This window comes from Macaca thibetana, chromosome 14 (genome assembly GCF_024542745.1).
Source record: "Macaca thibetana thibetana isolate TM-01 chromosome 14, ASM2454274v1, whole genome shotgun sequence".
Classification (NCBI taxonomy): domain Eukaryota; kingdom Metazoa; phylum Chordata; class Mammalia; order Primates; family Cercopithecidae; genus Macaca; species Macaca thibetana.
Window position 1 is genome coordinate 31,551,472 of NC_065591.1, and position 13,885 is coordinate 31,565,356.

At 48.3% G+C, this 13,885-nt stretch overlaps 2 protein-coding genes across 2 annotated transcripts in view; both read left to right on the forward strand.

Annotated features, from left to right (window-relative positions):
• The window catches only part of CSTF3 (cleavage stimulation factor subunit 3), a 710,177-nt gene that overhangs the window by 96,046 nt on the left and 600,246 nt on the right, over positions 1 to 13,885 (forward strand). The gene's annotated exons all lie outside the window — the stretch shown is intronic.
• C14H11orf91 (chromosome 14 C11orf91 homolog) lies at positions 3,213 to 10,281 on the forward strand. The gene is made up of 2 exons (XM_050758786.1): positions 3,213 to 3,862; positions 5,562 to 10,281. The coding sequence occupies exons 1-2, from the start codon at positions 3,367 to 3,369 to the stop codon at positions 5,645 to 5,647; spliced, it is 582 nt and encodes a 193-aa protein (XP_050614743.1). The 5' UTR covers positions 3,213 to 3,366; the 3' UTR covers positions 5,648 to 10,281.

Consider the following 13,885-nt stretch of genomic DNA (forward strand, 5'->3'; position numbering starts at 1 on the left):
AAAGACTGCCCAGAGCCACCAGCAAATTGTGACATTTCCCTATAGAGGCTGAGCACCTGGTCAGGGTCTGGTCGCCAATAGTGTGTCCAGATGCAGAACTGGAGTGAGGGAGGGGAAGGGAGGCTCCTTGGGACAGAGAAGGCTTTCTGTGCTCTCTCTGAAGGGAGCAGTCCGAGGACCCAGGGAACCAGGCCCTCCTGGCTGGAGAGGGCTGTGGCAATGGAAAATCAGTGCCAACTGCAGTGAGTCAGCCTAGGTTAAATAGAGTAACCTATGTAAGAGTGCTGGACAGGAACCTATACCCCCATGACACATTTCTTCAGTGTGACCTTCTGGCCCCTCTCCTCCTGACAGCAGAATGATGACTGCCCTGATCGGTGAGGCTGGAGGAAGAATCAGTCCTGTCCTTGGCAAGCTCTTCACTATTATAGTGAAGGCCCTCTCCCTGCTCCCAAGGCCTGTGACTTTCTAACCTGGCCTCACGCTGGGTAAGCTTAAGGTAGAGGTGCAGGATTAGCAAGCCCACCTGGCTACCAGGCCAACAGCTACATGCTCCAACTGACCCTGATGAATGAAGAGGGACTCGTGTCTGTGTCAGCTGGTTCCAAATGAAGCCAGGGAGTGGGGCATTAGGAATCGAAACCCTCAAGCTCCAACAGGATGGTACTTAATGGGGAATTTGAGTGGAGAGGTAGGTGACATAGTGCTTTGGAGCCCAGGGAGGGAAAGGTTCTGTTGAAGTTGAATTCAAGGTTGTTTTGTCTTTCATCACCAACTTGAGTTTCCTGGACATTTGTTTGCAGAAACAACCGTAGGGTTTTTCCTTAACCTTGTAGGTTTATTGTTACCTCATAGGGACTTTGCCTCCTGATGGCAGTTTATCTTAGTGCTCACTGTGGCACTTGAGTTTTTTGCATAGTTGTTAGAGAAACCAAGTTTGTCATCAACTTCTTATTTAACCCACTGGCTATAACTTCATCGATTATAAGTAAGCCATCCGGAGTAAAATCTGTTTAGATTATCTTGGAGTAAGGGGGAAGAATCTGTAATTTTTTCTCCTCAACTAGGTATATAAATAAAAAATGATTTTTTTGCTTCATTTAAAAAATATAACGCAAAATCTCTTTCGCTTCTAAGGGCCTTCAGTATGTAATAACAAGAGCTAATGTCGAACACAAGCCATTGCCAGGTACTTAAACTGTCTCACTTAGTCTTGCCAACCTAAGCAAGTAGATGCCATTACTATTCCCATTATATTGATGAAAAAATGAGGTTGAGAAAGGTTCAGCCACACAACCAAATACACAGTGGATCCAGGGTTTGGTCCCAAGTCTGAGTCCAAAACCCTGGTTCTTACCATTACTGTGGTTCTGTAGGGGTGAAAAATTTTTTCTTCTAATCTCTTAGGTTCAGGGCCTGGGGCCTGAGAATTAAACTGACAAAGACAGACTAATGGAAGACAAAGTTTATTATGCAGGTACGTGGGGTTCTTACAGAAACAAAGTGAAAACCCAAAGAAGTGACTTGAGAGCTTATATACAATTTTAACAATGGGCGATTGTAGAAAAGTGACAAGACAAAGGAAGAGAGGTTTGAGCTTCTGGGGCAGTAAATTATGGGAAGTTAAATATATGGGGGAAACTAATGGAAGATAAGGGTATTTTTATTTTATTTATTTATTTGAGACAGGGCCCTGCCTTGTCACCCAGGCTGAAGTGCAGTGCTCTGATTGTGGCTCATTGCAGCCTCAATTTCAACCTCCTTGGTTCAAGAAATCCTCCACTTCAGCTCCTGAGTGGCTCCAGGCAAATGCCACCACACCTGGTTAATTTTTAAAATTATTTTGTAGAGACAGAATCTCACTCTGTTGCCCCTGGCTGGTCTCAAACTCTTGGCCTCAAGAGATCCCCCTACCTCAGGCTCCCAAAGTGCTGGGATTACAGGCTGGGTGCTGAGCTATCGCACATGGCCTGGTTTAGCCATAGACTGAGAGGAAATACATTATCTTGAGCGCCTCTGCCTAGTGATCACTGGTATGAATAAACAATGATGGGTGGCTGCCAAAGTCAGAGTGCAAATACTCTGTGTGACAACTAAGTGTGGGAAGCAAAAGCTTCCCAGTTTCAGACATGCCCCTTAGTAGGGATCGCTGCCTACTGTGTTTGGACAAAGTGTCCAAGTGTTCCACACACACTGTTCTGTCTGATCACAACCCTATGAGGCAGCCTGGTTTTCTTATTTTTATTTTATAGAAAACTTACTTAGAAGTCAAGCAACTTGTCCAAGGCTACCCAGCTTGAATATCTGACTCTCTCCACTTTGCTGTTACACACACACACACGCAATTTGCACTGTGTGTGCAGATACATATGCATATATGTATTTAACTAGTGAAGCTGATACTGACTCTTTAACTGGCCTCCACCCATCACTATTCATACCAGTGATCATTAGGCAGAGGCTCTCAAGAAAATGTATTAGTTATTTCCCCTCAGTCTATGGCTAATACAGGTTACTCACGTAAATGAGCTGTCATGTCCTTTGGACAAAATATCCAAATCGCTCATAAGCAATGGGTGAGGTATTTGAGGTGGGGCGGACAGGATTTCCTTTTGGTGGTTAGCTGGTTGCCTTTTAGCTCCTGATGATATCTGTGTTTGGAAGAGAATTAAACTTGGAAGAGAATTAAAAGAAAACACTCTTTCAGATCTATTACAAACCAGATGAGGATCCCCTTTTCTAGAATCTCCCTCAGCACTGCTAAAGTTTGGCAGATACATGGGTTGACTCTAACGGCCATTCCCAATCATATTCTCCTTTGTCTGCCTCCCATAGTAGTGGATGAAAAATCAGACACTCATTTCTCAGACTTCTTTGCTGTGGGCCCGGCCAGTGAAGCAATGAGGTAAGTCTGCTGGTGCAGGGACCAGGTTTCTAGGAAATACTTTTCTCCCTGATGGGCGAAAGAGAGGAAGCCTGAAGCAAGATTTCTCCCGCAGCTCTGGCTCGCTCCTTGCCCTGGATGAGGGTATGCTGGGATGTGACAACGGGAGCCAGGAGCGTCGCAGAGCCAGAGCGAGGCGGTGGGTGGAGTCGAGGGACCGGAGGCTAGGCGAGGCGAGGCGAGGCCGAGGGCGTGGCTTTCTCACTGCGGGGCTTGGCCTGCCGCCGGTGGGCGGGGCCACGTTCCGGGACGTGGTCGTCCGAGCTTTGGAACCCCGCCTGTTCGGGGCGGGGCTGAGGCGAAAGGGTGGGGCCGCGCTCCGTCGGGGCGGGGCTTGTGGAACCTCGAAACCCCGGCGACTCGGGGCCTGAGCGCGCGTCTCCCGGCGCGGGGTTCCTCCCACGCAGACCCTCATTCAAACGATGCCAAAGGGGCGGCGCGGCAGCCACAGCCCCACCATGAGCCAGCGGTCGGCCCCGCCCCTCTATTTCCCGTCCCTGTACGACCGCGGCATCTCCTCGTCCCCGCTCAGCGACTTCAACATCTGGAAGAAGCTCTTCGTGCCGCTGAAGGCGGGCGGGGCGACAGTGGGCGGGGCGGGGGGGGCCCGGTCCCTGCCCCAGGCGCCCCCCGCCCCGGCGCCCCCGCCCCCGCCACCACCCGGCCTGGGTCCCCCCGGCGAGCGCCCCTGGCCCTCGCCCTGGCCCTCTGGCTTGGCCTCCATCCCCTACGAGCCTCTGCGCTTCTTCTACTCGCCGCCGCCGGGGCCTGAGGTGGCTGTCTCGCCCCTGGCCCCCCGCCCCTCGACCCCCAGGCTCGCCTCTGCCTCCCACCCCGAGGAACTGTGCGAGCTGGAGATCCGGATTAAGGAGCTGGAGCTGCTCACCATCACTGGGGACGGCTTCGACTCCCAGCGCTGTGCGTGACCTCGCCGGGGCCACCGAGCCCAGCCTTAGCCTTGCCCTGGCTCCCTCCTTGGCTCCGTGCCCCGCCCCGAAATGTGGCCCTGATTTGACTCCAGCCCCCAGTAGTCCCAGATCCAAAATCGATTCCCTAGCACCCAGACTCCCTTATCCTGGACTTCAACCGACTCCTCCAAACACAGATATGAACTTCATGAGCCCTTTAGTCCCAAACTCCATCCTGCCTCCATCCTAAACCCTTTGGGTAATCTGGACTCTGAGCCTCCACACCTGGAACTCCATCCACCACCACCCCATCCTGAACTTTAATCCTCCTGCTCAGTCATCCCTCTACCCTGTACTCTGGAGCTCCACCCACCACAGACAGTCCCTAAGCTTTAATATTCGGTCTTAAACCAGGGCTCTCCATGGGGGGAAGGTGAAGTAGGTGACAGTCAGTTGGAGTATCTTAAGGAGGAGGTGGGAGTTGTGCAAGAGACCCAAGGCCATTTCCTGGACAGCTTTGGGACACCACTTCTCAATGCTGGAGGGCAGCCCCCTCGGACTCCGTGGGCTTGGCGCCAGTAGTTCTCTCACCAGATCCTGGGCTGACATCTGGTCTTAGGTCTGAAGTCTTAGGGCTCTGGACCAGGGAAGACCAGGTGTGTTGATGCGGGCAGGATCCCTTAGCCTATGAGCTGAATGACTCCTCCCTGTTGGAGGGTAAAGTTGTTAAATGCATTGTGCTCTAAGAAGGACCTATTGCAAAGTAGAACTTTCAGTAGCGGTAGGTTGTCCTGCAGACTTTGTCTTTCCCATCACTTGTTTTGACTAAGGCTTGTACTTGACCACTGGAGGAGGGCAGATAGTTCTAAAAAGATCATTCCAACTATTGTATATAATGGCTTAAGTTGGCTTCCCCTGCCACACAGAGGAGGGAAGTATGAAATAACCTAAATGCTTAGGTCCATGTGGCCATGGAAATGGTGTTCAGTTCATCGGACACACTGTAATGCACCCTTTCTCATAGCCATGGAAGGAAAACTGTCCCTAGAAAAACTGGGCTTTGCTAAGGCCTGGATTTCTTAACTATGAATACATAGATAATACTATGTATTTGTAATACATAGTATCGTAACGGACTACATAGTTAAGAAATCCAGGGGCCGGGTGTGGTGGCTGGCACCTGTAATCTCAACACTTTGGGGGGCCAATGCGTGCAGATCATTTGAGGTCAGGAGCTGGAGACCACCCTGACCGACATGGTAAAACCCTGTGTCTACTAAAATACAAAAATGAACCAGGCTTGGTGGCACGCACCTGTAATCTTATCTACTAGAGAGGATGAGGCAGGAGAATCGCTTGAACCCAGGAGGTGGAGGCTGCAGTGAGCCAAGATTGTGCCACTGCACTCCAGCCTGGGTAAAAGAGCAAGACTTCCTCTCAAAAGAAGAAGAAGAAGAAATCCAGGACTTAGCAACTCTGACTGTAAAAACACATGTAACTGGATGTGTTGCATGTACAGTTAGAAGCAGTTACGTGTTTTTACAGTCAGAGTTTTCGGTTTTTTGTTTTTTTTCTCTCCCATCTTGGATCACAAATGGGGTTTTAAGTTAGAGGAAGCACCGTTGCTTCCCAGGAGTTTGCTTTGGAAGTGTTAGGAAAAGCCCTTACGTCTTTTCTATTACGGCTAAGTTTGTTTTGCTCTCCTGCAGATACATTCCTGAAGGCGCTAAAAGACGAAAAGTTACAAGGACTGAAGACCAGGCAACCTGGAAAGAAGTCAGCCTCTCTCTCCTGAGGAGCTGCCCACCAGAGCTTGGGCAGCCACCTCCTTAGGTGTTAGTGCTTAGATAATGTGTCCCATTTGTTGTCATTTCAAAGATGGTTATTTTCTGTTCTGTATTTACCGCTGTTCTTGTTGCTACCAGCATGTACTTCACATACAGTGCCCGCTTTGCGTGGTAAATCTCATGGTCTGTCCTCTCTATGTGCTGCTGAGTGAGCTCTCTCATGATGTCTAGAAGCTGCTGCCCAGCCAGCATTCAAGGTCTCCCGAGAGAGCGGGGAGGGAACCCCCAACACTGTCATAGTCATGCAAACCAGAACGACAGATTATCAGGAAGGAATCGGCAGAAACCAAGAGCAATATATATATTGGTTCTACTGCTGTGTCTCTGCTCACAAAGGTTCTTTGAGGACTAGAATAGTGGGGGTTTGGTGTGTGGGAGTGTGTTTTTTTTCCCAAACATATTTACTCCTTGGAAGTGTTTGGTGTTTTGATCTTGTTTTTTTTTTTGTTTTTTTTTTTTTTTTTTTTTTTTTTTTTAATGTTTTTTGGACCGCAAACTCTCTGATAATCTTATCAAAGCCCTGGCCCTTCCTAGAAATTCATATATTCAAGAAATATTTATTGAGTGCTAATTTTGTGGCTAGGCACTTGGGATTGGGGATGGGGGAGAGACAGACAATAAATATTATAAATAAGTAAATCATAATATGGTATCATAGAAGATGACATGCTAAGGGGGAAAAAAAGCAGAGTAAGGATTGCTAGGGCGGGTCAGAGGAAGGCAGGGCAGAATTTCACATGGGATTTCTTGAAGAGGTTGAGGGTCATAGCTATGTGGCACCCTAGGGAATGTTCCAGGCAGAAGGGCCAGTGCAAAGACTGCTCCAAAGATGGGAGTGTGGTAGCATTTTTGAGAACCAGCAAATAGTCCAGATGGCTGCAGCAGGAGGAGTGAGGGGAGAGTGGTAGGGATGAATACAGAGGGGGGCCGTTTGTGTAGAGCCTTATAGTCATGGTAGGGACTCTGGGCTTTACTCCAAGTGGAACAGAGTCATTAGCCTTCTGGGGAGTGACAGGATCTGACTTGTGTTGCTGTGATATGAATAGACTACAAGGGTGCAAGCAAGGAGGCAGGGAGAACAGTCAGGAGGCTGTAGTAATTAATATTCCAGCTAAAAAGACCATGCCGAGCCCGGTGTGGTGGTGCACACCTGTAGTCCCAGCTACTCAGGAGGCTGGGGTGGGAAGGATTGCTTGACCCCCAAGTGTTTAAAGTTACAGTGAGCTATGACCATGTCACTGGCATGCCAGCCTGGGCAACAGAGCAAAACCCTGTCTCTAAAAATTAACCAAGTAAAAGATCATGTGGGTAGCAGTGGGTGTAGTGAGAAGTATCAGGCAATTGAAGCACAGAGTGGTAATCTAAGCTAGGAGAACACAGGTGGAATAGGTTTGGTGAGAAGGAGGAGCACAGGTGGAATGGTTCTGAGGAGACAATCAGCAGTTTTGTTTGGGATATGTGAAGTTTTTGGTGTCTTGTAGACCTCCTGGTGGAGTAGCTGTGTAGCAGGGGCCCATGTAAGCCTGGAGTTCAGGAGAAAGCCTGGGCTGGAGGTATAATACGTTGGGAAGTTGCTGACAGGTAGGTTTATTTAAAAAATGAAGTCAAATGAAATCACCGAAGGAGTGAGGGTAGGGAGAAAGATAACTATATATTGAGCGTGGAGGCACTCTCACTTAAGAAGATGGGGAGAACAAGAGGAACCTGCAAAGGGGAATGAAAAGGAGCGGAATCAGGTGTCTTGACAGCCAAAGGAGGACGTGGTTGCCTCTGACAGACGGTGCCGACAGACAGGCCAAGTAAGGTGAGCCTGAGAATTTGCCCTTGGATTTTGCAACATGTTACTACTGATCTTGCCAGAGCAGTTTTGGTTGAGTGACTGGGTTAAAGCCTGACTGGAGTGGTTTTAAGAGTGAATGAAAGATGATTTGGAGACAATGAGTGTAGCTCTTTAGAGGAATTTAGCTGCAGAAGAGCACAGAGAACTAGAGCAGTACCTGGTAGGGCAAGTGGGGATAAGAGAAGGTTTTTATTAAGATGGGAGAAATAACCATGGCCTGGTAGAGAGAAAAAGTGATGATGTAGAAGAGATCTGGGAAATTGCTGGAATGGTGTCCTTGAGTGGTCAAGAGAGGTGGGGTCTTAGTCTGTTTTGTGCTGCTATAACTCCACAGACTGGAGTATCTATAAAGAACAGAAATTTATTCTCACAGTTCTGGAGGCAGGTAAGGTGGAGATTAAGGCACCAACAGTTTGGATCGTGATGTCTCTGCTTCCAAGATGACGCCTTGAATGCTATGTCTTCCAGAGGGGAGGAACAGTTAGCTCTGTCTTCTCATGGCAGAAGAGCAGGAGAGAAGAGGGAACCCACTCCAGCAAGCACTTTTTTATTTTTTTCTTTTTCTTTTTTTTGAGACGGAGTCTCACTCTGTTGCCCAGGCTGGAGTGCAATGGCGCAATCTCGGCTCACTGCAAGTTTGCACTTTTAATAGTGGCATTAACTCATTCATGAGGGCTCTGCCTAGATTCTAAACACCTCTTCTTAGGTCTCTCGTCCCGATACTGTAAGTTCCCAAAACATGCATTTTGGAGGGGACAAAAACATTCAAACCACAGCAGGAGGGATCTAGTTTACAGTAAAGAGATTGGCTTTTGAGGGGAGCAGAGATGGTTCAGTTGTAGTAATTGGAGTTACATCTGTGGCATGGGGGTGCAGATCCTGGTAGATGGTTAAACGGGGAGGTGGGAACCCTAGAAGTTGCGTACACATGCACAAAAGTTTGTCCAGCCACCTCTGTCTTGAGGACACAGAGGCACATGCCTACAAGGCCAGGCTGGAAACCCTGGAACTGCACCCAGGAAACCAGGTGGAAACTGACAAGCCACAGAGCTCGTGCTCCCACTACAGGGGCAGTGGACACCCAGCTCCAGCTGCTTGTTGCCAGGGCAGGAGTGTGGGCACAGGGCCAGGTGAAAGCTGCTGGTTTCTAAATCTCAGCAATGAATTCAAATGTTTCCAAAACACTGTGCAGGCTAAGTAAAATAAAGGTGGAAAGTCCCCCAGACATGGTAACCTCTGCTCTACACACAGAAACCCTCCTACTCCAGGCAGAGATTTCAGGCCCTTTTGGAATCCAGATATTCCAGGTCTCTTCTCCCTAGGAAGAAGCCAGATTTGAGCCCTAGGCTGGTTGCTACCAGAGAAGCTCCTTTGTTCTCCCAGAAAACTTCAGGCTGGCCAGGCCAGAGGGCGGTGAAGGGGGTGGGATGCAGGTGGAGAATCTTAATAAGAATAAATGGGAACAAACCAGGCATCAGGAAAACCAAGTGCAGAGCTCAGCAGGAGACAGAGATGTCTGGCATGGCCTCCTTTCTTTCCCCAGAGTCCCAATAGGTCCTCCCCAGGCCATGTTCCTTAAAAGTGCCCACCTGCTACATGCAAACTGTGTGCTGGGCACTAAGGGAGTCAGTGGAGTTGAATAATTCTCACTGCCAGCTGGTGAAATAGATACTGTTCTTGGTATGTTTTTACAAACGAGGAAGCAGAGGCTCAAAGAGGGAAAATGGCTTACCCACAGGCACATGGCTAGGATGTGGCAGGGCCGGGTTTAGAACTCAGGTCTGTCAAGGCTACTCCAAGCTCTCCTTCCACAGTCAGGCGCAGATACAGGAGAAGCTCGAGGCGAGTCATAAAAAAGAAGCATCTGGCATTTCTTCCAGGAACTCTCAGACCCTTGCAGCCCTCAGGTGTCCTCTTGATGCTCTTGGAATGGTGGGTGGCAGGGCAGACAATTAGGGATGATGACGCAACACTTGCTTGACCCTGACCCCTCAGTGCTCACACACACACCTGTCGGGGGGCACCTGCAGTAGGTATGGTCTCCTGTCCTGAATCCCCTGTGGCAGCTGAGACCCAGTCTTCCTGAGATGGCTGCACCAGGCTGCCACCACTAGACACTAGTCCCACCAACCAACTTTCTCATTTCCTGCAGACCCAAGCCAGAGAAGATATATAGGTTCATATCTCAAGTACTGACTCCCATCTGCACTTGGGAGCTCTTGTGGAGAACTGGAGGCCTTAAGTGGACTCAATGGAAACCAGTACCATCATGGGGGTATGGGGGCCTATGTGCCATTCCTGTGGTACGAGTCCTTTTAATCCAGGTTTAGCTTCTGGGTCTCCACTTATAGAGAGAAAAATCTGGAAAAGAACAAAGAACAGTTCACAATACAGTAAGGGAAATATAATCAAAATAGTTTCACTTAGGATGAGTAAGTTTTGGAGCTCTACCTGCAGCATGATGAATATAGTTAATAATTGTTGTATATTTTTAAAAAGCAGTGTAATAGGCCAGGCGCGGTGGCTCACGCCTGTAATCCCAGAACTTTAGGAGGCCGAGGCAGGCGGATCATGAGGTCAGGAGATCGAGACCATCCTGGCTAACACGGTGAAACCCCGTCTCTACTAAAAATACAAAAAAATTAGCCGGGTGTGGTGGTGGGCACCTGTGGTCCCAGCTACTCAGGAGGCTGAGGCAGGAGAATGGAGTGAACCCGGGAGGCGGAGCTTGCAGTGAGCCGAGATTGTGCCATTGCACTCCAGCCTGGGTGACTAAGGGCGAGACTCTGTCTCAAAAAAAAAAAAAAAAAAAAAAAAAAAAAGCAATAATAGTCATCAACACTTACTGGCAGTTTGTAGGTATCACACATTATATTAGGTTTTTTACATGGACTGTGTCACTCCATCCTTATTATGACCTTTCGAGGTGGGGACTGCTATCCTCATTTTACAGGTGACCAACATGGAGGCACAAAGATGTAAAGTAATGTGAGTCTGGTATTGCAGCTAGTAAATAGGAGAGGTAGAATTCAAACTCGGGGCTGACTCCAGAGCCTGTGTTCTGGTCCGCTGGGCCAACAAAACCTCCTGTGAACATAATGAACAGAGCAGCGTGGGGAGTACAGAGGGAGGTCCGCCAGGTTCCTGCAGTAAATGCATGGCACACCCAAATTGGCTAATTTGAAGAGCGTTTAATAAAGGGATTATGCTATAAACTGAATGTTTCTATCCTTCCAAAATTCATATGTTGAAACCTAAACCCCTGTGCAATAGTATTAGGAGGTGGGAGGTTTGAGAGGTGATTAGGTTATGAGGGGGGAGGGTGGAATGAGATTAGTGCCTTTATAAAAGCGGTCCAGCAAGCTTATTAACCGCTCCTACCTTCTATGAACTAGGAAGCTGGTCCTTACCAGCCACCAAATCTGCTGGCATATTGATCTCAGACTTCTCAGCATCCAAAACTATTAGAAATAAATTCCTATTGTTTAGAAGCCACCTGGTCTATGGTATTTTGTTATATCAGTCTGAATGGACTAAGACACAGTGTTTACAAAGATGTGGGCAGTGAATGCGGATTATTACCTGCAGAGCTGTTGCTAACCCTAGGCAGGTAGGTGTGAGAGGAGGGAGTGGTTGCCAGAACCTGAGAACAGAGAGGGCTGTGTGGAAAGGGTCCTTCGGAGGTATGACCCTTGTCTGGGGCCACAGGTAGCCCACAGTGACCCTGCAGAGGGGGAGCCCCTGCGGGGAGGGAGCCCCTGCAAGAGACAGATGGGGAGGACAGTGAGGTCAGGGTCTTTCAATAATGTAAATACTTGTAGGGGATGGTTTTGGTGCTGGCTAGGTTGCTTCCCCCAACTTGGCAAGAGAGAATGGGGTTGATAGTTGGTAGTATTACAGCCGAGGTCCCAGAAATGCCCACACTCAGCCCTGCCACCTCCCCACTCACCCCATGGCTTGGCCTAACCTTAGGCACAGGTCCTGTTACCACCGGTTGGTGGGATGTAATTGTCATGTAATTGACAGCCCCTCAGAACAAAATGAAACAAAGAAGCTGTTCCTCAAAGAAAAGGGCACTTGGCAGAGGAAAGCAATAGAGAGCTTGATTGAGAGAACACCACATGCAAGGAATAATAGATAAATGCAGTGGTGTGCCAGAGCCAGTTTTATGGGCTCACGAGAACTAATTGCCAAATTTTCAGGAATGTTATGAGCTGGTTAATAAATACAGTGATTATTAAAAATTAAACCATATCAACTTTTAATTAAATCATTTAAAATGAAGGTAACAAATATTCATAATTCATCGCTTCCTAATTATTTTGCTACAGTTTTCTATCATCTGTACTCCTAAGCTCATTCATGCCTATTGTGTCTGTGTGGTCGAAATACTACATAATGGTGTGTGAATGTGCATATCTTCTGAATGATGTCATGTGGGTTTGTTGAAATTGGCCACGGTAAGTGTATTTACAACAAGGAAATTGGCAAATGTACAAATCAGGGTTGGCTCCCTCGGACCTCCACTGAGAAGAGTTGGTTAAGAAGGGTTTACTAGACACCAACAGCTAACTGAAAAATGAAAGCACCACTTTATTTATAGCTGAGCTAGAAGGAAAGCTGTTTTGGAGCATTCAAAGCTGGGATGATGGTTTAAATGAAGCTCACTGCTTCTTCTGGCTTGATTTGCCCACTCAGTGCCAGACAGGAAAGAGATAGACAAGAGAAGAGCCTCATTCACCCGTCCATGGAGGCAGGCTCGTCCTGGGTCTGACTATTGCATGACTCCTGGGCTCAAGCAATTCTCCTGCCTTGGCCTCCCAAAGCACTGGGATTATAGGTGTGAGCCACTGCACCTGGCCCCCATTTACTGACCTTTAAGATGTAGTAAGGCCTCCAGACCTTACTACATACTTTAGACCTTCAGGGAAGAAGGAAAGCCCAATGTGCTGACTTTATATTTTTTTCTTTTTAATGCTTTTTAGAGACAGAGTCTCGTTCTGTCACCCAGGCTGGAGTGCAGTGGTGTGATCTTAGCTCACTGCAGTCTCAAACTCCTGGGCTCAAGTGATCCTCCCACCTCAGCTTCCCAAGTAGCCAGGACTTACAGGTGTATGCCACCACATTTGGCTAATCTTTAAATTCTTTTGTAGAGGCAGGGGTCTCATTTTGTTGCCAGGCTGGTTTTGTACTCCTGGGCTAAAGCAATCCTCCTGCCTTGGCCTCCCAAAGCACTGGGATTACAGGTGTGAGCCACTGCACCTGGCCCCCATTTACTGATCTTTGAGATGTAGTAAACCTATCCACTGGGAAAGTGGGGTCAAAGGAATTGTCCTGGACTCTGGCCAATCAGATCAATTAGCAGTCTTTACTTTCAATAAACTAGGGTAGAGGGAAAGCTGAGGTAGAAGCCTGTAGATGGAGGCTGAAGGTCTTCTCCTGCAGTGGTAGCTCTTTGGGCAAGATGAAACACGAAACCTGATAGAACCGGTAACCAGCTCTTTATATCATGATCCCTTCGTCATAAGCTTATTAGTCCTGAGAGAAATATAGGCTTCAAGTGTGATGGGAAGACCTCCTACTACCTTATCCAAGTCACCTGTGCCCACCCTCTGCCAAAGCGGTCAGGCAGGGTTCAGTGGAAGTCAGTTGGGAACAGAAGGAAGAGACATTTAATTACTGCTTTACAGCTTTTGGTCTCACTGGAGGTAAATACCTTGTTGGTGCCTCAGGGAATATTGGCCTTTTGCTTTCAACTGTGCCCTGATTCTGACATTAACCAGATCTGTGACTTTGGGAAAGTTGCCCAGCCTCTCTCAGCCTCTTTCCACATCAGGCAAATGGAGATGCCGCTTTCACAGGATGGGGGCTGAGAGTGGGGAAAACAACAACAACAAAATGACAGATGTGAAACTGCCCCAAACTGGGAGTCATTTTAATATTATTTTCCCGTTTGTGTAGTATACAGCCCTCATTGTTGAGCCACTAGTGTTGGAAGTGGTGGTGGGAGGGAGGCCGGGTCCACAGGGAGGGAGAAGCATTCAATGTGCAGGCCCTGGAGCTCAGCCCCATAAGCAGTGACAAAGGGCATGAATGTAGCTGGGAAGCAGTTTGGGGAAGAGGGTGACTGTTTTCTAGAAAGGGCCAACCACATTCCTCCCAGGCAGAATCACATGGCCCACACCCAACAGACAACGCCAAGGGCATGGCCTCTCTGTAGGCAGTGCCCAAAAGGAAGGGCGGATGGTCACCGCCCAAACCTGTCATTCTATCCACACGAGCATGAGCACATCCGAGAAGGTTTTTGTGCAGCAGCTGCCAGGAAAGTGACTAATTAGTGATAACC

Coding starts and splice junctions, on each gene's coding strand:
- C14H11orf91 (XM_050758786.1), top strand. CDS start 3,367: ATGCCAAAGGGGCGGCGCGGCAGCCACAGCCCCACCATGAGCCAGCGG. Junction 3,863..5,561: donor CGGCTTCGACTCCCAGCGCT/GTGCGTGACCTC, acceptor GCTCTCCTGCAG/ATACATTCCTGAAGGCGCTA.